Genomic DNA, 26,564 nt, shown 5'->3' on the forward strand with positions numbered 1-26,564 from the left:
TCTTCATTCAAATAAACAGAACAGGATACAGTGACATTAGTGAACACCCTGAGGAGATTCAGTCTGCTTCTGAATTTGGAGAAATCCTATGTGGTCTTTGGGCAATTGGATTCCAGAAATGTTGATTTAGTATTGCTGCCATAGGTAAGGGTAGCATGAGTCATCAGAGAGGATTTGGTTGTGGACACACAAAGGTATTTGTATTTGTATGTGTTTATTTGTATTGCGCAACCTGCCCGAGGGCATCAGGGCGCATGTTTAGAAAGGTGGTTACAGAAGAGTGTTACAAAGATAGGTACAAATATTACATTACATTATATATACAAGATTTACAGCAAGAATAGTAACAGAGATCATAGATAATGCATGGACTGGCAGAGAGGTCAAATATACAGTAGGTACAGTGGGAGGCCTGATTGCAGGTGACCGCTGTGAGAATTACATGGCGGAGGTCAGTGCATCTTGTTCATGAAGCCAACGTTTAGTTCTGTTTTTGAAGGATTGGGTGGCTGGTACGTTCCTGAGATCATTGGGAAGGGCATTCCACAACTTAGCAGCCAGGACTGGGAAACTCGAGCCCCTCGCTGCCTGAAGCTTGAAGTTAGGGATGGTTAATGTGTTCACCTGTGCTGATCTCAGTGGTCTAGATGCTGTATGTTGTGTAAAGCGCGAGGACAAGTAAGCAGGTGCAGCATTGTTTTGTGCCTTGTGTCTTAGAACAAGTGTTTTGAGTGAAATACGGCATGTAATGGGTAGCAAGTGTAGGTTGTGCCTAGTGGAAGAAATGTGTGAGCGCCTAGGGATATTGAGGGCAGCCCTAATGGCATTGTTTTGGGTGACCTGAGGTTTGTCAAGGTTTCTTTGACTAGTCCCTAAATAGAGGGTGTTACAATAGTCCATTTTAGACATGATGAGGGTTCTGGCTAATATCAGGCAATTGTCAGTAGTGAGGAAGGGGCGACAAGCTGTGATGAGTTCACATATGTACGATGAGGCTGAGGCTACTGAATTGGTTTGTCTGTTGAGAGAGAGCGTGGAGTCTAGGTAGATTCCAAGTGTTTTCGTGACGTTGGTGACTTTAATGACATTTCCATCAATAATGAAGGCATTATATTTAGGGTCAAGTTTAGTGAGTTTTGGCTGAGAGCCTAGGATGAGTAACTCAGTTTTTTCATTGTTAAGGCAGGGCCCGGGGTGTGCCATCCAGGCCTGGATAACTGAATAGACTGAGTTGAGTGTGTTGATATCGGTTACATAGTCGTCAGTGATAGGGATGAGTTTCTGGGTTTCGTCAGCATAATTTGTGTAAGAGACACCCAGCTAGTCAAGAATATCAAAGAGCGGTTTAGTAAACACGTTGTACAACGTGGGCGATAAGCAAGAGCCTTGCGGCACTCCGCAAGGGACATGTGCTGGATCGGCTGTGGCAGAGGCAGAAAAGACTCTCATAGATCTATTTGCCAGAAAGGAGCTGATCCAAGAAGTAGCTGCGTCAGAGAAGTGGGCGACTATCTTGAGGTGATGGCAGAGGATTTGGTGATTGACCAAATCAAATGCGGCAGAGAGGTCAAGAAGGAGCAAACAACTGTTCTGCTCTCAGAGCCAGAGGGAGTGCATTCCAATGTCTAGCTGCAAAGGCGGGGAAGCTTGGCCCCGCCGGCCTTGGCTTTTTTTAATTTAGGGAGCAAAATCCTGTTTGTGTATTCTGATCTGAGTGCCCTGACTGATTGGTTTCATATGATCTTGTGAGATAAAGAGGCATATGTGAGTAATGGAGAGGGCCTTGAAGATGATCCGCTCACGGACAGGGAGCCAGTGCACCTCTTTCCTTGTGCCAGAGATGTGCTCCCTTTTGGCTACGTTGAGGACAGCTCTGATGGCATTGTTCTGGATCACCTGCATCTTTCTAAAATTGTGTTGCGAGGTGCCAACAAACAGGGTGTTGCAGTAGTCTAGTCTTGATGCGATGATTGGTCTGGCGATGATGAGGCAATTATCCTGGGAGAGGAAGGCTGTGGAGGTATTGATGAGTTTTGTGGTGTGTGCGGCAGATGAGGCAATGGCATTCACCTGACGCATGAGTTATAGGTCTGTTTTGCGGTAGACTCCAAGGGTTTTAATTGTGGAGCATACTGGGATTTGGATCCCATCAATGTTGAAAGATGTGTAAGTGGAGTTGAGTTTCTTGATTGCAGATGGTGGGTCCACCAGAAGGATCTCTGTCTTTCATCATTCAGACAGAATCGGTGAGTGGCCATCCTGTTGTGTACACTTTGTTAATGGTGTGCGTGTCATCAGGTAGTTGCTGGACAGGGGGATGAGAATGTGGGTGTCATTGGCATAATTGCTGCAGGTTATGCCAATGGAGTGGAGTAAGTTGAAGAGGGGTTTGGTGAATATATTATAGACTGTGGGGGCTATGCACAAACCTTGAGGGACTCCACAGAGAATGGGCTCCGGTGGGGCAATGGCGTTGTCAGCAAACACTCTCATGAGTCTGCCCTTCAGAAATGATGGGACCCAGGCCAAGGTATCAGGGGAAAAATGGGCTGCAGTGGTGAGGTGGTGGCTCAAGATTTTGTGGTCGACTATGTCTAATGCAGCTGAGAGATCCAGGAGAAGGAGGAGGGCAGGGGTGCCTTAATCTCTGAGCTCATTCAACTGGTTCTTCAGGCCAAATAGGGCAGACTCAGTGCCATGGCATGGACGGAAACCCAATTGGCGCATTCCATGGAAGTGGTGGGTCTCTAGAAAGAGCTGTATTTGGGTGTAAGCCGCTCTGTTTAGAATGTTCAGTAGAAATGGACAGTGGTGATGGGATAGTAGTTGTTTGGAATGGTTGGGTCGAGAGAAGCTTTCTTGATCAGTGGGAGAAGCCAGGCTTCTCTGAGGCTGGAGGGTACTGTACAGGTGGCAAAGGAGCAATTGATGAATTTGTCGATTAATGGGGCCAGTATTCTGCGCATTCCTTGACAATGGAGGCTGGGCAAACCTCTCCTTTGCACCTGGTAGGTTTGAGGCTGTTTAGAATGGTGGAGGCCTCTATTTTAGAGACAGGTCTGAAGTTGAACAGTGGGGTCTGATCAGTGGTTTGCTTGGCAAGAGGAGGCGGTTGTGCTGTGGGGGCATGGTAGGGCATTTGAGTATGGATTGTTTGTAGTGAATTTGTTTGTGAAGCAGGTCTATTTTCGTCAGCATGGCATTTTGTATCTCTGTGCACCAAGCTAAGTCTTTGGTGATGGCAGGTGTAGGGGCAGGTGGAGTTTTGATTTCCTTCAGTATGGTAAATATCTCCCTAGTACTGTCGATAGCGTTTGCAATCCTCACGTTAAAAGAGCTTGCTTTTGATGTGGTTATGGCTTGTCTATAGGTCTTGGAGGCACTGTCGACGAGAGCTTGTTGTGTGGGTGGGGGGTTAATCCTGCAGTTGGCTTCGGCTTTGTGTTTTTGGTATGGAGCTCTAGGGGCTCGGGCGTAAACCAGAAATTAGCGTGTCTTGCTTGTTTGGGTTTGCTGGGGGACTATGGGTGCAACAGTGTTGAATGCAGTACTGAGTGTCTTGGACTATAGGTCTGCTAGTGTGTTAGGATCGCTGGAGTGTAGGTTTAGGGGATCTAGGTCCTGTAGCAATGGCACAATGGAGTTTTTTGAGAGTTTGCAGGAGCTGAGAGCGAGTGTTGGAGGCATGGCAGCAATAGGAGGGGAATGGAGTGTTGTATGTCCGATGGTGAAAGACACAATGTGGTGATCAGACCAGGGACAGGGGATGTTGGTGAATATAGAGATCTGGTAGTTGAGGCCAGCTATCAAGTCTACGGTGCGCCCTTTAACATGGGTGGGGTCATTGATGTGGTGTGTGAAACACAATGCGATGAGCGAGTTGGCTACTGAGGTAGCATTGATGTCTGCAGGGTCATTAAGGCCAAGGTTCATGTCACCTACTAGGATTGTTTTGGAGGTGGGCTTCATAGAGGAGCCTAGTAGATGAAGGCGGTCCTCTTCAAAGCAGAGGATAGGTCCTGTAGGGTGATATATGACATGGAGGTTGAGGGTCTCGGTGTGAGAGGTGGCGATTTTGGTGGAGAGTAGGTGGCAGTTCCCGACCAAAGATGTAGTCATGTGTCTGATTGATAGGGATTCTTTGGCAATCAGGGCTAGTCCCCCTCCCCTCCCATTAGGGCTGTCGCACCTGTGAATAGCATATCCAGCGGGGACTGCTAGGGAGAGTACTGGGCCAGAAGCTGCCTGCAGCCAGGTTTCTGTGGTGGCCAAGAGGTTAGGTTTGAGGGTGCTGGTCAGGTCATTGATATCCAGTGTGTGTGCCGGAATGGATCTGGCATTGATGAGGGCTCCCTTTAGTGATGTTTGTTGGCCAGTGGTGTAGATATTTTTCTTAGCTCTGGTCTCTGCATTGGTTTTGGTGATGACTAGAGGAGGGTAGGGCGAGGAGGTCGGTGGTTGGGTGGTGTGGGGCTCATGGAAAAATGTGAGAGCCGTCTTGTGTGCATTGCGAGGGTTATGCCTAGTGCTATGGGGCGTGCATGAGTGCGTGCACCTATGTGCAAGTTCCTGTTGGTTCTGGGCTGAGAACCAAGGGAGATGGGGAGGTTGCAGATTCTGGTACGCAGCCTAGAGTTCCTATGTGAGCTGATTGTCTGGAGTGTCGCTGGGTGGGGGGAAGGCAGTGCGCCAGGGCTGTAGCACTGTTAGAAGGTCGTAGAGTGCAGGAGAAGTGGGGTGCGTGCTCCGGTGAGGGTATTAGGAAAGGGTTGTTGGATGCTGTGTCCAAATAATTATTCGGCGATGGTGGCAGCTGCGTTGGTGATATCGGGAGGGCTTGTGGTCATGAGCGGGCCTCTGGGAGCCGGAGTGGCAGCAAAGGTTAGGCATGGGCTGGTAGGAGGTAGATTGGATGGAACTGAGCCTTACGGGCACCCGATGTACACATTTCTAGATAATGCGCAGCCAACAGCACAGGGAGCAAGTGCACACTTACCTTTTCCAAGCTCAATGCCTGTGGATGCTACTGCGGACACTGTGCAAGGAAGCTGGGCCTGTGTGACTGTGTGGCCCCGGCAGAGACCGGCCGAGATTTTGTAGGCCATCTCGCTTGTGGGGTGTCCGGCGTCAGTATACCTTTGATATACAATTTGACTGGCTTGTGGAGGAATTTTAAGGTGTCTTGATAATTGGACAGGTAGTAATTAATCTTTTTATTTGTATTATGAATTATCTGAGCTAACGACCTGTCTGACATCTTGCAAGGAGACTGGCTGAGTGCTAACTGTAACTGTAACTTGTTAACTGTAACTCGTTTACTTGTTATGACTTTGATGGATTTTATAAAAAGCCTTTAAGTTAGGCTGTATTATAACAAAACATTTCTTTTAAAATGCTGCCTGATATTCTCATCTGTTTCATGAGCGATAACAACAGCTTCCAGGGGACAACCTGGGGAGGGGGGAGGAGGTAAGAACAGGGTCAGCGGAAGGTGGAGGAAAAACAACAATCCCTCAACTGGAAGGAACTGACTACAATTTTTGGGTTGTGGATAGCCTAATCTGTGCTTTTCTTTGCTATCAAACTCTGTCTCTATCTTGGGAGGTAGTTGCTCTATCGTTTGATCTCTTCAGAACACCCACATGGAACAGTTCTGGTAGGAGGCACAATGTGAAAGTAGCAATGTGTTGTGCCAGAACCTCAGATTCCAATGCAGGGACGATATGTGCAATGTCTTTTTCATGGCCGGTAGGGATATTGATTGCATTCCCTCCATCTCCTCTTATCAGGGAGCTATTCATGAAAATTGAGAGGGAGGAACTTTGGTGTTGATGGCAAGCCTGTCTTGTATTTGGATGCCATAGTTTCCCCCCTCAGGAAAATGGTGGTGGAAGCAGAGTGAATTTTACTGAAATACCATTGCCCCCTGGGCTCCCCGCCTCTTCGAAAATCGAGAGTAGCTCAACAGGACTTGTCAGTCTCGAATTTTAAGAGGAGGGGACTCCGGAGAAGACATGGCAAAGGCTTTATGACATTCCAAGAAGCCTTGCACACTGCACTGCTATACTCGACCTTGGAAGCCATTCAAGGGTTCATGCGAGAACAGTTCAGCCTTTCCTCTGAACAGCCTATAATTCTGGTAGGAAGGGTTTCAAAACGCTCTAGTGGTGTCTTCAATTAAGACACAATGAATGGCAATGTGAGCCTTCATAAAAACCCATGAAGGGCATGTCCACAGCAGAAGGGTATTCATCCAGACTGCTGCATAGCTTTGCATTAGCAAGGCCCCCAGTTAGGATAACGTTCCCTCTTTAGGTTTTGCCCTTAAAGTTGAGGTCATTACAATGGGTTCCCTTTGAGCCTTTAGAAGACGTTGCCCTAAACCTCAGTAAGTTTGACTTTATCTTTTTAGTTGCAATCACCTCTGCCAGTAGGCTGGGAGAAACAATAAGAGCTCTGGCCAGTACAAGATGGTCCTGAAAGTGAGTCCTTCTTGTGAACAAGACCATTACATTGAACTGCCTGTGTGCTGTTCAGTGCCATTGTCAAGTGAGGAGGAACGGCTCCATCTTTCAGATGTCAGACAGTCGGTTTTGACTTATTTTAATGGGATGTCCTCTGTTTGCCCACCACCCTGCCAGAGTATTCTCTACTGCTCTTGTGAGCCCTAGCCTGCACATTGGAACATCTTTTATGTTATTTACTAAGACTTGCCTACCTGGTGCGGGCCTGTTACAGCCGGTGTCTGTTGCATGAGGGGCACACGTTTTTTGCCCTCAAAATCAGCCCTTTTCATGGCCTGTGTGACTACATTTCTATCTGTATGCTATCTCACTCCTTTGTGTATGCATGAACGCTGAATGCTAGTAGGATCTCTGCGAGCAGTGAAAGGGTAGGTGGCCCCAGGACCATGTGGTAATCCCGACAGCAGGAGGTCCTCCTGCAGCCAAGCAGGTAGGTTGATATACACCTAGAGTGCTGATAGGTCTTAAGGGGTGGCTGCTGTGCTGGGCTGTGCATGCACATCATGGAGCACACGCCAGTCCTGCGCCTTTGCTGTGGATGTTGTAGTGCATCATATGTTGGTAAGGCCAACGTGTTTCTGTAGTCTGTTCTGACATGGAGGCTTTCCTTGTTCAATGTGCTGGGCCACCATTGGAGGTGGTTGCAGTCCACCCACCTGGTAGGTCACCCAAAATGGATGCCAAGCAGGAAAAGAAAATCAGGTGACTTCTCGTGAACCCGTTTATCCTAAGGCCACTCGGGATTACCGGATAAATGCAAACAAATTGGGAAGACCCATTCTCGGTAGTGATCACCAACAAATCAACACAAAATGAAATGTCCACGCCTAAAACCCCTTTCATCAATTTGTCACATTAGTTTTACCCCATTGAAACACATTGCTCACTAGAAAGACCACACAATCTTACCAAAAACATGTTTTAATCACTTATGTATAGAATCATACACAATACATGAAAAAACATTTAATATCAGTGTGCATTGCTGTCAAATGAAACATAACAAACAGCTTTTTTCACTGTGCATCACTCCTCTCAAACATTTGTTTTACGAATTAGGTGGCGAACAGCTTTCTCCATACACCTGCCCGAGCCTTGTCTTCTTCAGGACCTCATATCACTACTGATGTTGTCGGTTGTATTTTCCAGTCACTAAGTCACTATCCTGGGAGGATAGCTCAGCGGCAACGTGCGCACCTTGGAAGCAAGACGAGGCGAAGCAACACAGGTTCGATCCCCGGGTCCGCGTTCTAAGCGCGTTATAAATACGCAATTAAGACAAAAACAATTACGCAACTAAATAAACAAAAACAATTCCTGTGACAGCGCCTCGATGCCCGCGGGCTATGTGAGCACTTTACAAATGTAAAATTAAATAAATAAAAAAATTACCCCTCTCCAGACGAATGAATGAATGCTGTGAGTCAAACCTAAATTCTAAACCATCCTTGTAATGCCTGGTAGTAATACAGAGTATGCTCCTAGACCGAGACTTGCCCGCCCCTTGGAATTACACACGATATGCTCCCAGGCCTTTGGGAAAAACGAGAATAAATTCCTGAATCCAAAGAGACAGCAAACATCTGCCAGTAAAGGGATATCCAGACACAAAAGGGGAGGAGGCTGCCCTGAGTCCATCTCAGACCTCTCTCGCTTCGTTCTCCTTCTAGGGAAGCAGGGTATCCTTCACACCAGCTCAGGATTCTTCTGGGGGGAGGTGGAAGTCTCGGGAGGATAGCTCACGGGCAAGGTGCTTGCCTTGGAAGGGATCTATGTGATTATTGCGACCACTAATACTACGACGGGCGAAAATGCTGACTTTTATTTTTTTGTATTTTTTTTTAAATCCCCCTTACACCACATACATATGCAGGGGGAGACACCCCTGCACCCCCACCCCATATTGCCATTATATTACATACCCCCCACATACATATATGGTGTAAGGGGGGGTCTAAGAAAAAAAAGTCGGCATTTTCGGTCGTCGTAATTGTGAGGGCGACCTTTTGGGCCATTACCCCTTGGAAGCAGGACAACGACATAGAGCAACACGGTTCAATCCCCGGGTCTGCGCTTAGAAACCTCTGGGTATTAAGCACGTTATAAATAACCTATCATATCATATCATTCTCCAGCAACCTAATGATAGAAATAATGCGGCAAAGTGACTGTCGCTTGCTGCTGTCCTTGGAGCGCTTTTTGTGGGTCAATGTGATTATCACAAATCAGGTTGTTATGATTTTTCTCTTACCAAATAGCATTTTCTCTTTAGACTCCTACCCCTTGGTGTATGGTAGAATTGCCCATGCCCTGCCTGTGATTGGCACTTCCTATCCCTTACATATGAACCCCTACAAATCAAGCCTGTCTGGCTTTTCTTAAAAATTTTGAAACAGATTATGAAGCACATTTGCTTGCACTCAGGCAGTCTGACAATATATTTTATTCGAAAATTAACGTTTTCATCAAAGATTAAAACAATATAGAACACGCTTTTTGTACATCACCAGTAATAAATATATCGAAGATAATGCATTCATATAGATTTTCTCCCGCTGTAATGAAATAGTCACATCTCTGCATCTAGAGTGAATTTTAAACATATAGTACTCATTTGTAGAATAACTTCCTTGTGGTCAGTTATTTGAAAATACTTCTTGAAAGGCTGGGCTGTGGAAGGGCTAAGAGAAGGATTGTCCACTGCCATTGACCTGAGAACAGAGCAGAAAGACAAGTCCCTGCAGTCAAATTCTGAAAACAGGATTTTTTTTTTTTAAAGGCAAATTGCATACAGGGACCCGCCAACGTTGGATATATACGAATTGCTCGTATCAAATTGCCTATGGCGGATTTTGCCCATTTCTTTCGTGCCGTTTTCACTGAAAATATATGCGGGGAAACCCCCTGTGGCCACCCGCCCAGTCCCACTATATTATTTATTACCCCCAAACCCACCCCCTACATATATTTTCGGTCAAAACGGCCACAAAAATAATCGGTCAATTTGGTCGCGGCCAATTCGGTCACGGGCAACTTGGGTAATACCCCAACGTTAGCACCTATGTGTTCTTGGGTCCCCTACATGCAATTTCCAACCGCTCACAAAGTAGAGTGTAAAAGTGAAGAGTAATTCAAGCAAAACCGCCTTTACTCGTCACTTTCACACTCCACCATGAGAGAAATAAACGCCACCTGCAAATGATGCTTTACAGGCAGCGTTTTAGAATGGCTTCCAATGGAATCCGCCTGCTGTTTAGCAGGTCTAGATGCCAGGCGTATTGCATTGGAAACCATTGCTTTCACGGCTGCATGAAAATCGCAAGAAGGCGTAAAACTGGGTGCTTTTCGAAGACATAGGGGAAAAGCAAAGCAGAGAAGTAAACGTCACTATACTGCCCTGCTATGCCTTGGAACAGCACGAAAATGAGGAAGAGAATTAGATGGAGGTGTAAAAGCATTACGCCTCACTTCATACCTCCATTTAATAACGAACATGACCCTCAGAATATCGTTCCTCCAATCCCTTCTCTGGCACTTAGTATCATAGAGAGTTGAATTGACGACTTTTAAAGTTGCATGATTAAGCTCTCACAACACTGAAGGCCAGCAACCGGTCTATGAGCCTTGAAAGACTGCAAAGAGTTTTCAAACCATTCACATCGTCGCTGTTTGGCGACATGTCCTGGGTGGTCCATAATGGAAACGGAGCCTATCCTTACAGCCACAGAAATACTATTTAACATTGTGAGCCTAGGTGACCACGCCCCCTTTATTCAACTCCTTGAGAGCTAGGATTTGTAGAAAAGAAGAACAGCTGTATTCCGTCTTCCAGGAACAGAGTGCACGTGCCTTGGGGACAGCCTGCATTTTACTAGTTGAAATCCTGGCAGCAGCATAAATAATAATAAATAATAATAATAATTTGGCATTTACATAGCGCCACGAACCCTCAGGTATGTGAGCGCTGCTTACGATGTGTGGTGCTCATTTATCGACCTCGGAAGGATGAAAGGCTGAGTTTGGCCCCGCCGGGAGGATGTCAAAGCAAGCGCTCTACTCGCTGTGCCACTAGCATGAGGGGCAATGCCCACGCTTTTGCCCCAGGATGCAACTTGCCATTCTGGCCGCAGTCATGTAGTGTTCGTAGCTGGTCCCGATAGCTGATGAGGGTGCGTATTTGCTTGTTTAATTAGCACACAACATGTTAGGCTTTTTCGTGACACGTAGTGACGTTCTTTTGGGGTCTCTATAAGTCTTTAAGGTAGTACAACGCATCTGCAAAATCACAAGTTGTCCCAGGCAAGGTGTAAGATAATCAACCGGTCTTGGCTTTTTAGGGTCATGTCATTTATTGTATTCTGGTATTTGTAGACCTGTATTTATAAATAGTACAAAGAATACCAAATAACATGTTCGGTAAGTACTGACATGTGTGGGACATGAGTTGAGTGCAAATGAAGCAGTAAGTTGAGAAAAGCAGGCAGTGGTTTTTCAGCATTACCACCTTCGGCAATGTTACACAACCGTCTGCCAAGCAACACATTTCTGTGCAAAAAGTGGAGGGAATACTGAGAAAGAACACTAGGTTGAGATGGAGGAGGTGGAGCCCCTTAAGAGGGGTTAACTCAAGGGGCCAGATTTGCATAAATGTAAACCTCCAATGAGCTTTGTGAAACCTACATGAATATATTCAAAGTCTGGCAAGGTGCTTTTTTCATTTGTATAATGTTCATAAAATGAGTACCATATGCACCCTAATTTTATGAGGTTGCAAATAATGGATTTGTGTGGAAGTCACGTTTCTGCACCATTTGTATGTGGATTGACTGCATGGAATGGGAAGGACAGCGGGGAATAAATGCCACCTGTTCCCCTGGTGCATGCAGGGAATCTGAATGCATCTCCGCCCACCCGTGTATTTTGAAGCGGGCGGAGGAGCAGGTTTTCCTTCGGACTCCGCCTGCCTTTTGGCACGTAGAAAGGGCAGGAGGTGTCCATAGGTATCCGCCGTCATGCCAGCAGCCATGTTCTTACATGGTGGCCACCGTTACGGATCTCTCCCCTGTGCGTTTAGTGGAGATCAAAGCTTATCCGCCTCATGATGCCGTTTAAGGCACGTTATCAAATGGTGCCACAGCTGGGTTCCTGTGACTTCCACTACATCATGCAGTGAATCATCAGAATACCTTTCAAAGAGCCGTACAGCAAGAGCAGTTTAAACTCAGTCCTGGTCATGGGATTGCGCAAAAGAAATAACTACAATTAAATAAATAAATATGTCTTCCTTCGTTTATGGTGACGCTTGCCTGTGGTTTTTTTAAAGTCTGGGAAATTTGCACTGTTGAGTCCACGGAGTGGTGAAGATCTGCGGTGCCCTCATTGATGGGTATATGTGCTTCCTTCTGCTTTGTGTCCCCCGTCAATGCACCTCTTTGAGTGTTGTCTGAATTTTTCGTTTTGAGAATGCCGGTTACGAGAGCGAAGGGCCTCAAAGCAACATCTGGGCATTCTGTCAATCCACTCCGCTCCCCCTCCTATGTTTGAATCTTCCTGGGGGGGGGGGGGAAGAAGGGGTGTGGCCATGAAAAATGTAATCCTCAGATACTAAATATAGCCCTCATACAGCATGGTGACCCATTGATGTTGCCAATCTCAAAAGGGTCTCGATTGTCTTAGGTACTGGCTGGCAGTGAGTAAAGCAGACAACACCGTTGGAACAGGAGAGACAGCTCCCCTTCTGATGATAAAGAATTCTATCGACCTATGGCCTTCCGAATGCCATGTGTGAAACACGACATGAAGGTTTTGAGTAACCTGGACGAGCATACTATCATCCTGGGGGAGCATACTGACGTTTTGGGAGATGCAGTTACCGGCAACCAAGCTGGAGACATTGTGAAGGTAACTGCTTCCCTGGCATTATCAGCTTCTTCTCCAAGCAGAGGGGTGGACAATCTTATTCCAGACGGTTTGCCACAGTCACTGGTGGGTTTTTTTAGGATGGAGGGGGAACAAACTGTTCAACTTGAGCCTGAGAAATGGCGACATGTCAAAGAAGATGTTAATCCAGGAGATGACGCAATGTAGAAACTTTGGGGGGTTTTGTGCGTGGGTTGACATTATTGATAAATCTGCCTCCCAGTTTTTGCTGGTTAAGGTGGATAATTATTCTCAGACTATTTTGAACACCATCATGGTAGATCAGTACTGTCAGACAGATCCTGGGGCGAGTGATCTCGTTTCAGTGGAGAACAATTCTACCAAAAGACATGAAATTTCACCGGTCTCCCAAATCTCTATATTTACTCCTTCTTTGGCAGCTGTAGAGCTTACGCGCCACTCAGTCAGCTGTAAAAGAAACTCCTTTGGTTCCAAGCTCTACGTATTGCCAAAACACAAATGCCCAGGACTGAGGATGAGTCCCTGAGCGACTTTGCTATGGATAAAAGAAACTTTGTAATTGCTAATGTGGCAAAGCCAATAGGGAAGGAACCTAAGGAAGCGCTAAAAAATAAAGTGATGGCATAGCTGTGGCAGAAAACTGGGCCAGGGAATATTAGCTCTTCAGACATTAAGGTCCTTCGGCGGATTGAATACAGCAGTTGGTGCCCCCAAAAACATAGAGGTTGTGTGTTGGTAGGGTGTGGTGGCAGCAACCTCCCTCATGCTCTAAGCATTTGTGAAGACTTTTACTAGGGTTTGACTAATATGATATGATATAATAAGATATGATATGATAAGTCTTTTATAACGCGTCTGTACACAAGTGTTCCTAGGTGTGAAAAGACAAGGAAGGGAAGACAGAAGGAGGACAAAACAATGATCTTACTATGCCTTGTGTCATTCAGATCGCACAAGTGCGGGAGGGAGAAGTGTCAAGGGGGGTTCAAAAGAGCTTGTAAGCAGTGCAAGGGCAACTGGCCGTGCAGGCGCTTGGTTCCATAAGTTCAGTGGGTGGCCAGGCAACCAGTATACGCAGCAGACAGGGACAACAGCAAGGGGGAGGGAGAGAGAAAGCGGAAGCGCAAAGGAAAGTCTTGAGTTGCTTTTGGAACCTCAGGTAGCCCTGCTCAAGTTTGAGGGAGGCAGGGAGGCTGTTCCAGAGGGAAGCCCCAGCCGAGGACAGAGATCTACCCTCCACTCTCTGCCTGGAGAAGTGTCTGACCCGCAGAGAGTTGGATGTGGATAAGCGGAAGGGCTCAAGAAAAGATGGTTAGGAAGAGAAAGTTGGTCCCTGGCCCCAGAAAGCCTTGTGGGTGATGCAGAGGGTCTTTAACTTGATCCTTGCAGCCACAGGGAGCCAGTGGAGAGATTTCAGGGCTGGATGGATACGATCCCTGGGCCTGAGGTCGCGGACAAGTCTTGCAGTCCTCTTGTGGATGAGTTGCAAAGGGCGGAGAGTAGAGGCATGAAGATTTAGCAATAGGCTGTTGCAGTAGTCCAGCATAGAGAGGACCAGTGCTCTGGAGACAGTGATCATCTGGTGACAAGTGAGAAACAGGAGTATGTCTGGAGTTGCAGTAGTCCAGCATAGAGAGGACCAGTGCTCTGGAGACAGTGATCATCTGGTGACAAGTGAGAAACAGGAGTATACCTCTGAGGAGGTGCAGATGATAGTGTGACTTCTTAGAGATGTCAGAGATATGAGGAGAGAAGGAGAGGGTGGAGTCTAAGATGACACCAAAGTTCTTAGCCTCAAAGGAAGGTGCAGGTCGAGAGCCCAGGGTCTTTGGTCAGAGTGAGAGAGGGAAGGCATGAGCAGGTGTCCCAATGAGGAGAATCTCAGTCTTACTGGCATTAAGGCAGAGATCGTTTGAGGCACACCATTCCTGAATTGCAGACAATCAGGTATGAGAGAAGAAGCAGAAGAGGTTCAGGGGAGCCTGAAGGTGTGGCATCCGCATAGCACTGAAAGTTAGAACAGAAGGTAGAGATGTGTTGGGCCAGATGTGCCAGGTAGTGGTTAAAGAGCCAGGGAGAGAAGTTAGACCCCTGGGGAACACCATATGTAGAGAGAGAGATAGAAGAGAGGAAAGACCCAAGTTGGACCTGGGAAGGTCGTTCTGAGAGAAGGGAGGTCAACCAGGCTAGGGCCTGACCAAAGATACCCAGGTTGTCACAGAGATGATTGAGTAGGGGGGCGTGGTTGAAAGTGTTGAAAACGGAGGATAGATCAAGGAGAATGTGGCCAGAAGGAAGGTTAGAGTCTAGGTTAGAGATTAAATCTTCACAGTTGTTCAGGAGAGCAGATTCTGTGCTTCGGGCTGCACTGAAGCCAGACTGGTGGTCCTGGAAACAACCATCAGATTCAGTATGTAGATTAAGCTGGGAGATAGCCAACTTTTCCAGGAGTTTGCCCAGGAAAGTAGTGATAGATATCGGGCGATAGTCGTTTTGGTGACATTGATATTCGATTTGGTGTAGGGCTTCTATCATGGTAGAATGGATAACCCTTCAGCATTTGCTGTTTCTTGTATCTTGTTTGTTGACTTGACTTCAACATTTGCTGGGCATCACAAGAACTCCTTTTGTGTTCCTTGCGGATGCTTTTTTAGGTTCCAAAGCTGTTGGAGAGGCTTTTCTTTCCTTTATCTTTTTAACTGTTTTTGTATTTGTTTGAGTCTATGGTTTCTCTTGTTTCTTTATTTTATTCTCTTTGTTTGTGTCCTTATGCCTACAGGTCTATTTTTTGATACTATATCAATAAATAGAATAAACTAGGCCCATGTGTATATGGTGCACGCCCAGCCTGTTGTGAAATAATGGCTACGCCTGGCTGTCTCAACCCTTCATAGGATGATAAATTGTGTACTTTTAAACTGGATAATAATAACAGATAGTTTTACAGTGCTTAGAAGTGAGAGGAATCCGGCATAAAGTGCTAAATAAAAAAGGGTATTATTTTCAATGGATATTGCATTATGTGCTGCCATTTCAAATGAGTTGCTGGCCCCTCGCCACCTTTAGTTCTGCCTGTGAGCTTAAGAAATCACAAATAGAATAATGACTAATGTTCTGCCCCTTGAGACCATGTAACTGCGGTCACAACATTACAAAATTTCAATGCACTCCTTTCCTTTTCTGTGTCCTTTCTTCAACACTTTTGATTTAAAAAAAGTCCAGGTCAATACCTTCATTATGTCATCCTTGCATTCCCTTATCTCCATATTGTGAAATATTTCGCATCCTCCATTGATAATTTGCATATTTCTGTATAAACAACAACTAGAGCTCTCTTCCCCCAACTGACTCTTTGGCAGCATGCCATGCATATGGCCAGCTTCATGTGTATTTCTGTTTTTATATGTAACAAGTCAACAAATGCAGCAGAGAATATAAATATAGGAATGATGTCACACAATGTGGGATGCCGGATTCTGCAGAGAATATACATATGGAAAGGATGTCACGCAATTTGGGATGCGGAAAGCTGCACTTGCCTTTTATGCTACCGCACAGAATTTTAATTTTAAGACACAGTTCGGATCCGTTTATTGAATTGTCCTCATTGTATCTGCAGGTAAACAAACAAGATGGCAGCGCAAATGGCACCGAAATCATATTGTTAACAGCTGGCGATGATGATTCGAAAACAAGCCTCTGCTTTCCTGCTGTGAGGAAAAGCGGAGCAGTCGTGCACGTCATTGCATTGGGACCAGATGCCTCAGATGCTCTTGAAAACATAGCAACAATGACAGGTAAATATTTTTTTTATAATTCTGCTTTACTTGCCCCATCATACATTATGGCGTTAGTAACACATTCCATGGGCTATTACTGGTCGATGAGGGGGTAAACAGCCAGTAGCCTGAGTTAAATGTCCAAGCGAAGCAAGGGAGTTTAATGAGGGCACCAGGACGTTATCCTGGTATAGCCTGTGGTACAGGTTACTAATGCCATTAGCCCACCCGGTTGGCAATCCGGTAAACTGGGGTGCTGATAGCGGGGTCTCTTCTATAAATGAACGGGACACCTCACGGCGTTCAGTTCAATCATAGAAAATACTGTTCCAAGATGGCGACCATGGGGATGGAAGGCAGGGCTCCTTATGGAGGACGGAGGCCAGCAAAGGAAGACAGAGAGAAGCTGCTCTAGCTTCCCACCGCTGGCAGATGATCACTGAACACCCCATGGATGAGAGTAGGAGGTAGATCCCGTTCCTCGTCTGGCTCCTTCCTCTGGAACAGCCTCCCTCCCCCCTCATACTTGAGCAGGATCTTCTAAAGTTCCGGAAACTTCTCAAGACTTTCCTTTTCTCATCTTCTTTCCCTCTCCCACTACCGTGCTAAACACTCCACCCGCCGCTGCTACTGGGGCCTGGTCCCTTCGGAGTCATACAGAGGCCATACTACTCCCTACGAGTCCCCCCAGCATCCTGTGCCAGCACTTGCCCTTGGGCCCCCTTTCCCGGACTAGCCTATCTGGACCTCCCTGTCCACCACACTCATCCTCCCTCTTCCCTTGGCCCTTGCCGCCGTGGCTCTCCCAGCACTTGCCCTCCCCCACACCTAAGGGTGCCCCACTCTGATACTTCTCCCTCTACCCCCTGCCCCTTGCACTTATCACCTTTTCATGCACTTGTGCGTTAGGATTGTCACAAGGAGAATATAACCGTTCTGTGTTGTTTTACTTTTTGATTCCATTGCCCCCCCCCCTTCTTGTCCTGTGCCACCTGGAAACACCTGTGTATAGGCGTCATAAAAATGTATAATACATAAAATAAATGGCCTAGCTTACAAAGAAATCAATGGCATGGCCCAAAATGTATGTCTGGAAATTTGAAAAACTGCCTGCTGTTTTACACTTTTTGGTCCTCCAGTTGACCCCCACCAGCTCCAAAAAAAAAATAGCTTCTTCGCCCTGGTGCTCTTCCGTGCAAACTAAGCCAGACAATCAATCATCTTCTTTTCGGAAAACCTTTTAAAATAACTGATTTGTAGCATACACCAAGCATCAACAAGCCTAGAAGAAATGGTGCTATCCCTCAGATGGTGATCACCTGCTTCACCCTGCTGATCTAAAGGTAGTTCATAAACGTTGACAGCCTCTATGCAATATTTTCAAAATGTCTCTGGGAGGCCTGACTAAAACAGGTCAGTGGAGATTTGCCTGCTTTCACTTCACTAAGAGAATATGAATACCCTATCTAGCCCTGGGATTTCTATACTGCATTCAGCACATCCAGGCAGAGAAGGGAAAAGAGAGAGAGAGTCATTTGGATAAATGTATGCTTTGTAGGCATCTAGGACCAGGCTAGTCTTCAGCGCCCACTTAAACTGCAAACGCTCAGGTCCAAAGCCAAGCAACAGCAGAAGAGGGTTTCAGAGGGAAAAGGCTTGAGGTGGAAAGATCTACTGTACTTCAGTAGCAAGTGCACCGCAGCAGGTTTTCAGTAGAAGTTAGGCATTTGCTCGGCTGGTAGACTTTGTGGGTCAGGCAAAGAATCATGAATACAGTGCATTGCTTTGTCAGCAGCCAGTGCAATAACTTCAAGGTCAAAGGAAGGTCGTCATTCTCTACAGGTCAAACTTTGAAATGGGCAGCATCAGTCAAGTCATTGGAAGCGTACGCAACATTTGGCAGGCAAGCTGGGGCACAAATCTGAACTAGCGTAATCCTTTGCGGAATCAGTAGAAAGGGCAGGGTCCGAACAATAAATTAACTTTCAAATTCTAGATTTGAGGCTTGTAGGTTAAGAGGCGGTCACAGAGTGGAATGTCACAGGAATTGTAGGTAGGTCCACCGATCTCCTCAGAAGGTCTTTCATCTTGGTGGGGTTTCAACAGAGGTAGGAAGGTAACAGCCATCCAGCTATGGATCTGAAGGAGTCAGTCCACTCCCAATTGACACCCTTGGAATGTGAACTGTATCTGAGTATCGAAGATGTACATGTGAAAGCCAATATCGTAACTGATGAGAATCTGTACATACCACAAAGGGTTAAGGGGCTATACTGAGGCAAGTGGCTATAGGATGAATGCCTGAATGCATCACATAACTGCAATGTGGCCTACCTCCAACCATTGGCAAAAAGGGTGCTGCATTTAATTCCTCAGAATTCATCGTAACCTGCAGATACCTTCCTGCTCTCATGCACCTAAGTCCAGCAATGCGCTCACTAATCATACGTGTGATGCTGGAAATGCATCGGAGGGACAGGGCCTCCGTATCCTTGTCCTTTTTCTGTTCTTATCGTGTGTTCTGTCGTGTTTTCCGCGCAGAAGTCCATGCGGGACTCCTGGCGGTGCAGCTCTCTCTTTTGGTTTGGTGAACAGACCCATGGGATACCCTTATGGCACCCATGGGTAGGGGTGCAACCCTGTGCCCCTAGTGTATGTTTTTGGGCACCCGTGGGTGGCCCACAGAGCCGGGTATGGGCTGGTGGCAGCTACATGCTGAATTTGACAGGTGCGCTGGGTATCCGCCATTTTAGGGTACCCCTGCCCTGCCATTGGAATCTGTTGATTCCTGATAGGAAACAAGATGGCCCCGGTGGCCTCTTGCTTTCTATCGCCTGATACCTTGTTTTCCCAAAGTCCTGGGAAGCCCTGACTCTGTCCCTTCCCCCCTGACTGGCTGTTGGGTGGAAGTTCCGTATATGGTGTTGTTGTGAAGGCCCAGCTAGACTTACTGGAGCCTTCCCGCTGACTGTATGTTGTGGGTACCGCCTGTGGGTGGGACCTGGGTGAATGGGGAGTGTGACCAATATGCACTCCGTGTTGTGGCTGTCTGGTTTCTGCCATGAGAGACAAAGACTGAGACAGCCCTGCCCGAAACTGGACTGAATGCAGTATGTAGAGTTGAATGGCTGAGTACTTGTCTCAATCCACATTCCTTGTTGTGAGTGTCTGAGCGGGAGAAGAGTGGCCTGAATGCCCTGCGTGCCTGATTGGCTGACCGACTGCATGAATGCCCTTCTGTACGATTGGCTGCTGAGTGTGTGCCAGCAGTGTGGATGAGAGACCAAATAGTATATCTGGGGACCTCTCACCACTGGAAATTGTTCAGAAGCTGAAGTCCACTACGACGAGTAACTGGAGTAACTGACGCTTGACCTTGAGGCCCTGCTGGAGGAGAAGGATTGCCGTGGCTCTCCTTCACGATCTAAAGGCTGCTGTGTCTCCAAGGACTGACCCAGAGAGGACCTGGTAAGGCGCCCTCTTCCCGAGCTACGAGGGACCATCGTGCACAGCTGACCTTTGCCAACGCTCCCTGGTAGACAGACCTACGACAGGCTGCCGACCCGATACGGGGACTGCTGAGGAATCCCAAAGCGAAGCACCCGGACTGTTGTCCGCCACTGTCGACGACCGCCGTCGCCGACCGGAGCCGCCGTGCTCCCGTTTGCCTAAGAACTTCAACTTGATCAACGGACGCTCTCGTCTGCATCGCCGTGCCGTCTCCTGTGGGAGAAGGCCTGACCGTCGACGCGCCGAGGAGTATCCACCGGTGGGTTTCCCGCCACCCAAAGACCGCAGAGACGCCGATGACTCGACGCCCTTGCTGGGCCACAGTTCTTCTTCATCTCTTTGCGGTCCAGAACTATCGTCACCGAGGTGCCCCGCACGCCTCTTCCTTGCAGGACGCCAACGCTCTGTCGTTGACGAGCACCGCTCGGATCAAAGCCTGCTGCCTCATCGACGTCGTTCTACCCGGTTCACGGTCGGACGTTCGGCGCCCCGTGTCTCCCGCTTGAAAGGGGCGACATTCAAGAAGGGCCGCCGATTCCCCGACACCGAACCCCGAGTCCGCGACGCCTCTCGACGATCCGTGGCTCCTGCCTTAAAGGGAGTCACTCCAGAAGGATCGGTCGACGCCTCGCCGACGAACTCTACTCCACCAGGTACATTGGGGGGGTAAAACATTGTGGGAGAGAACGAGACTCTTGAACAATATATGGACTGGGCTTGTTTTATATATCGTTATTTTACAGGTTGCCCAGGTGGGGGGATCTCCACTCAGAGCTGTGTCCAGTAGCGAGGACCGGTCGTCTGCCTATTGTCTCATCCGTCTGCTTTCTCCCTTCTCTCTATTGCTGGTTTCATTGCTATTGATCCGTGTGGCATTTTCACAGCCTTGTTGAATGCACTCTAATCGAATATTAGTGGTACCACTTTAGAATTGTAGATATTTACCATTGTTGATTTTCCGGAGCACAAAGTGCGTTATTGTGATAAGTGTACATAACCTTTGAATATTAATTATATAAAGACTGTGTTTTCAGTAATAAAGTGTGTGGACATTCCTTTGTGGGGGCTTGGGGATACACTGTACTTAAGAACCAGCCCGCATCACCTCCTGAGAAGCTAGGCCTTGATTGCTCGACCAGCGTTACCATATCAGAGAATCTCGGCTGGGGTCCTCTGTGCCTTTCCTCTGCCATATAGAGAGCGGAAGTACAGACCCCCCCACCTCGTCCTGACAAGCTTGGTGGCAGCGGTGGGATGCTTATGGTTTTAAGAATCAGTGTATAACCGTGCCACTTACAAAATATCTGCACTTTATTGAATTAAGGTTTAGGTGTGTTCCAAATAACTGCATTACAAGCGATGGAGACCATTGCGAATGGTAAATTGACTCGGATGAGCTTAGAGGCTCTCCAGAGTGCTTGTGAAGCCAGGGAGTTAGACTTTGTGGATAAGTCTAGGGCTGAGCTGATAGCTGCCCTGGTGGACTACCAGACTGATGGTGAAACTCTTGATGAAGGGGGGGATGCAACCAGTGAGGACTCTGCCCCTGGGGTTGTCGCTGAATCTGTTTCTGGGAATGCCGCCATTCCTGCTGCCTCTGTTCCGAACCCCAGCAATTCCATGGAACTTGAGTTATTAAGGATGAAATTGGCCTTTGAATATCGCAAGTTGGAAATAGAAGCTGAGCTTAAGAAAGAGGAGCTGGCACAGCAAGTGGAACTCAAGGATAGGGATCTTGCGCTCAAAGATAAGGACACTGAATGTCAGAGAATCCAGTTAGAGAAAGCTCGAGTGGAGACTTCAGCTAAACCAATTGAGAGTGGCAGGTCCCCAGCCACCAAGTTTATGAAAGATTTGGTTGGTGTGTTTTTGGAGGGTTCAGATATCCTCCAATGGATTGAAGCGTTTGAAATGGCTTGTGCAATTCATGATGTGGATAAAAGAGATTGGGCTAAGTGTTTGTTAAGCAGAGTGCCTCAAACTGGATATGACTGTATTCTGAAACTGAGTGTGGAAGAAAGGGGTCAGTATGAGTGTATGAAGTCTGCTTTAATTGCCAAGTTTGGCAAGACACCTACCCAATATCTTAAAAGGTTCAGGGATTTTAAGAAACGAGAGAATGTGTCTTGGGTTGACTGGGTGAGTGCTGCGCACATGAACATGATGGGGTGGATTGATGGGTACAAGGTGAAAACTTTTGCTGAATTATCCCACCTGTTGTTTTTTGAGCATTTTTCTGAAGCCTGTTCGCCAGAGCTGCGTCAGTATGTTGCTGACCAGAACATTTTGGACCCCTTTAAGCTGGCTAGGTTGGCTGACAAGTGGGTCTCCCACCGGGTGTCCCCTAAGGACTCCAGTGGGAAGGACAAGGATAAAGAGAAAGGGGCCTCTCAGAAAGCTGAGGAGTCCCCCAAGCAGTCACAGTCGAATAAAACAAAACCTTCCTCTCCTAAGAACCAAAAATCTAGTGGGGATAAGTCCTCTGTGGGTGGGAATAAGAGTAGTGGTCCACCTGCTGCAAAGCAGGCTCCCAGTGGTTCCAGTACCGTACCTCGCACCCCTAGCACTTGTTGGGATTGTGGGGCTCTGGATCACCGAAGGGGTGACTCCAAGTGTAAAGGTAAGGCACTTGGAGTACAGGCTGTCAGCCTGACCTACCCTTACCCCGTGTCTGAGGTGGAGGCCACCGTCCTCCCCTCCTCTACCGGAATCACATTTGGTGCTCCAGTAGAGATTTCCTTAGTGTCCCTTGGGGCCTGGGACCAGTACGCAGAAGTACTGGCGACTATCCCGCAGAACACCCGTAGGTTTTTGAGAAGTGTCCTCTTGAATGGCCAGCCTTCTACTGGTTTGAGAGACACTGGGGCAAGCATGACAGTGGTGGACAGGACCCTGCTCAAGCCAGAGGACTATGTAAGTGCTCCTCTGAGAACCACCAGGTTAGCTGGTGGGCCTCCCAAATTATCGCCTGTAGCCTTAGTCACACTCATGATTGGAGACAAGACAGCAAAGCTTCCTGTCCTGGTTCAGGACAATGTCCCTGCTAACATTCTGTTAGGTAATGATTTAGTAGAGTTGGGTTGATCTCGGATGGTCTTCCCATGACTGCTGCTGCGGTCACTAGGTCACAGGTGACACCGGGTCTGGCTGTGAGTCAGGTACCCGAGCCAAAGGCGAGGCCTAAGGCACGAAGAAGGAAGACCAAGAAGGCCACCTCTGTGGGAGGAACACCTTCTCTTCCTGCTGTTCCGACAGCACCCATTGGGATCCATGCTCCGGACGGGCTGGGTCCAGTGGAAAACCCGGACTCAACTCCTGTGGGAGAAGAGACAGAAGACTCTCCTGTGGGAGAGGTTCTCAACCCGGAGGATCATCCCGACTTTCAATGCTTGTTAGCTGAAGGGGGACCCTCCCGGGCGGACTTCTGTAAAGGGCAGAGAGAGTGTCCCTCTCTCGAGGGTCTGCGGACGCAGGCCCTGTCCCAGGCACAGGGTGAAGTGCCTAGGACATTCAAGATTTATTGGGAGGGTGAGCTCCTTGTTAGTGAGCCCACTAAGCCTGAACCTGGTGCCCTCAAGAGGTTGGTGGTACCCCAGGTTTACAGGCCCTTCCTACTGCAGTTGGCGCATGAGGTGCCCTTGGCTGGTCATCTTGGTACCAAGAAGACTAAGCAGAGGCTCTCTGCCCACTTCTACTGGCCTCGGATGGGAGTGGAAGTGGAGTCCCACTGCCGGACCTGCCCCACTTGTCAGTTATCTGGCAAGACTGGAGGCAGGGTCATTGCCCCACTGCAGCCATTGCCAGTGGTCGGCACACCGTTTGAGAGGGTGGGCATCGACATTGTCGGTCCCCTGGACCCTCCCACTTCAGGTGGACATCGGTTCATCCTGGTCTTGGTTGATCATGCCACCAGGTACCCTGAGGCTATACCCCTTCGGACTATTACTGCCAAGGTGGTGGCCCGGGCTCTCCTGGGCATTTTTACCCGTGTTGGATTCCCCAAGGAAGTTGTCTCCGACCGAGGATCCAACTTCATGTCGAGTTACATGAAGACCATGTGGAAAGAGTGCGGGGTAACCTACAAGATCTCCACCTCTTACCACCCCCAGACCAATGGTCTGGTTGAGAGATTTAACAAAACTCTCAAGGGCATGCTAGGTGCTTTGGAAGAGCCCCTACGGAGGAAATGGGATCTCCTCCTGCCATGCCTGCTGTTTGCTTACAGAGAGGTACCTCAAGAGGGTGTTGGTTTCAGCCCCTTTGAGTTACTCTTTGGACATCCCGTGAGGGGGCCCCTCGCCTTGATCCGAGAAGGCTTGGAAGCCACCCCTCCAGGTCCCGCCAAGCAATTGGGGGACTATGTGTTAGGCCTCAGACGGAGGATGACACAGATGATGGGTCAGGCAACAGCAAATCTCAAGGCCAGCCAAGAATTGAATAAGTATTGGCATGACCTTAAAGCTTCGCAGGTCGATTGGACTCCGGGACAGGAAGTCCTCGTGATGGAGCCTACCAAGCCTAGGGCTTTGGCAGACAAGTGGACTGGACCCTTCAGGATAATCTCCAAGATGGGCGAAGTCAATTATCTGGTTGACCTGGGTGCCTCCGGGGTAGCCCCTCAGGTATTCCATGTCAACAGGCTCAAGCCTTTCCACCGGCGAGCAGAAGTCTCATGTCTCTTGCTAGCTTCAGGGCAAGAAGAGGATGAGAGTGAGCCCCTTCCTGATTTGCTGCATAGCAACCCTCAGGACGGCTCAGTGGAGGGAGTACAGCTCTCTCCCGATTTGACAACAGAGCAGCAGAGGGCCTGCCGGGCTTTGCTCCAGCAGTATGCCTCTCTGTTTTCGCTGACACCGGGCCTTACACCGTGGTGTAGGCATGAAATTGACACTGGTGACAGCGTGCCTGTCAAGAGCAGGTGCTACCGTATGTCAGATACCGTTAAGAACCACATCCAGGCTGAGGTCGCCAAGATGTTGGATCTGGGTGTAATTGAACCCTCAACCAGTCCCTGGTCCAGTCCAGTGGTCCTTGTCCCCAAGGCAAGTTCCCAGGCGGGTACCAAAGATTGGAGGTTCTGTGTGGACTACCGAGGAGTCAATGCCGTCACCAGAACTGACGCGCACCCATTGCCCTGGGCTGATGAGCTCGTGGACACCATAGGTGCTGCCAAATTTGTGAGCACCTTTGACCTCACCTCAGGCTATTGGCAAATAGCTCTGACGGACCATGCCAAGGAAAAGACGGCATTCTCCACACCAGAGGGACTCTACCAGTTTAGGGTCATGCCTTTTGGGTTGAAGAATGCCCCTGCCACTTTCCAGAGGTTGGTCAATCATGCGCTCAGTGGGCTGGAGGCCTTTTGTAGGCCACTACCTAGACGACATTGCCGTCTACAGTTCCACCTGGGAAGCGCATTTGACACACCTGGATAAAGTGTTGCAGGCCTTGAAAAGGGCTAACCTCACTATCAAGGCTACCAAGTGCCAGATAGCTCAGGGGAAAGTTACCTATCTTGGTCATGAGGTAGGAGGGGGTCAAATCCAGCCTCTTTCCAGTAAGGTACAGGACGTACAGGACTGGGAGACTCCCACTACTCAAACCCAGGTGAGAGCCTTTTTGGGCCTCACTGGGTATTATCGCAATTTCATGGCGGACTATGGGACCATAGCCGCACCACTGACAGCTCTGACTTCACCCAAACAGCCTAGGAAGGTTAATTGGACTGAAGACTGTCAGAGGGCCTTTGATGGCTTGAAAGAAAGTCTGTGCAGGGCACCCGTGTTGTGTGCACCTGACTACAGCCGACCCTTTATCGTCCAGACGGATGCCTGCGACACCGGAATTGGAGCTGTCTTGTCCCAGTTAGATGACAAAGGGAGAGAACATCCTATCATATTCATCAGTAGACAACTCAAGGGTAGAGAACTTAGGTGGGCTACTGTTGAAAAGGAATGTTTTAGTATAGTTTGGAGCCTTAGGCGTTTTAGGCCCTACCTTACGGGGTCCACCTTCAAGGTCCAAACAGATCATAAGCCCCTGAAATGGCTTATGCAGATGAAGGGTGAAAATCCGAAACTGCTCAGGTGGTCCATTAGCCTGCAAGGGCTAGACTTCACCATAGAGCACAGACCAGGGAAGAGTCACGATAATGCAGATGGCCTTTCCAGAAGGTATGTTGACCGTCTGGATGAGGGTGTCTATCCCGTGGGAGATTAGGCACCCTAACCTCAGTCTGGGGGGGGCGACTGTGATGCTGGAAATGCATCGGAGGGACAGGGCCTCCGTATCCTTGTCCTTTTTCTGTTCTTATCGTGTGTTCTGTCGTGTTTTCCGCGCAGAAGTCCATGCGGGACTCCTGGCGGTGCAGCTCTCTCTTTTGGTTTGGTGAACAGACCCATGGGATACCCTTATGGCACCCATGGGTAGGGGTGCAACCCTGTGCCCCTAGTGTATGTTTTTGGGCACCCGTGGGTGGCCCACAGAGCCGGGTATGGGCTGGTGGCAGCCACATGCTGAATTTGACAGGTGCGCTGGGTATCCGCCATTTTAGGGTACCCCGGCCCTGCCATTGGAATCTGTTGATTCCTGATAGGAAACAAGATGGCCCCGGTGGCCTCTTGCTTTCTATCGCCTGATACCTTGTTTTCCCAAAGTCCTGGGAAGCCCTGACTCTGTCCCTTCCCCCCTGACTGGCTGTTGGGTGGAAGTTCCGTATATGGTGTTGTTGTGAAGGCCCAGCTAGACTTACTGGAGCCTTCCCGCTGACTGTATGTTGTGGGTACCGCCTGTGGGTGGGACCTGGGTGAATGGGGAGTGTGACCAATATGCACTCCGTGTTGTGGCTGTC

General features: G+C 48.3%; 1 protein-coding gene across 1 annotated transcript in view; it reads left to right on the forward strand.

The window, feature by feature from the left end:
* Window positions 1-26,564, forward strand: part of LOC138541074 (calcium-activated chloride channel regulator 1-like) — a 275,621-nt gene that overhangs the window by 136,433 nt on the left and 112,624 nt on the right. Inside the window, exon 8 of the mRNA XM_069641727.1 lies at window positions 16,045-16,222. Within this exon, the coding sequence (XP_069497828.1) occupies window positions 16,045-16,222 (178 nt within the window). The remainder of the gene's footprint in view (window positions 1-16,044; window positions 16,223-26,564) is intronic.

This window comes from Ambystoma mexicanum, chromosome 1q (assembly GCF_040938575.1).
Source record: "Ambystoma mexicanum isolate Mex_15411 chromosome 1q, UKY_AmexF1_1, whole genome shotgun sequence".
NCBI classification, from domain to species: Eukaryota; Metazoa; Chordata; class Amphibia; order Caudata; family Ambystomatidae; genus Ambystoma; species Ambystoma mexicanum.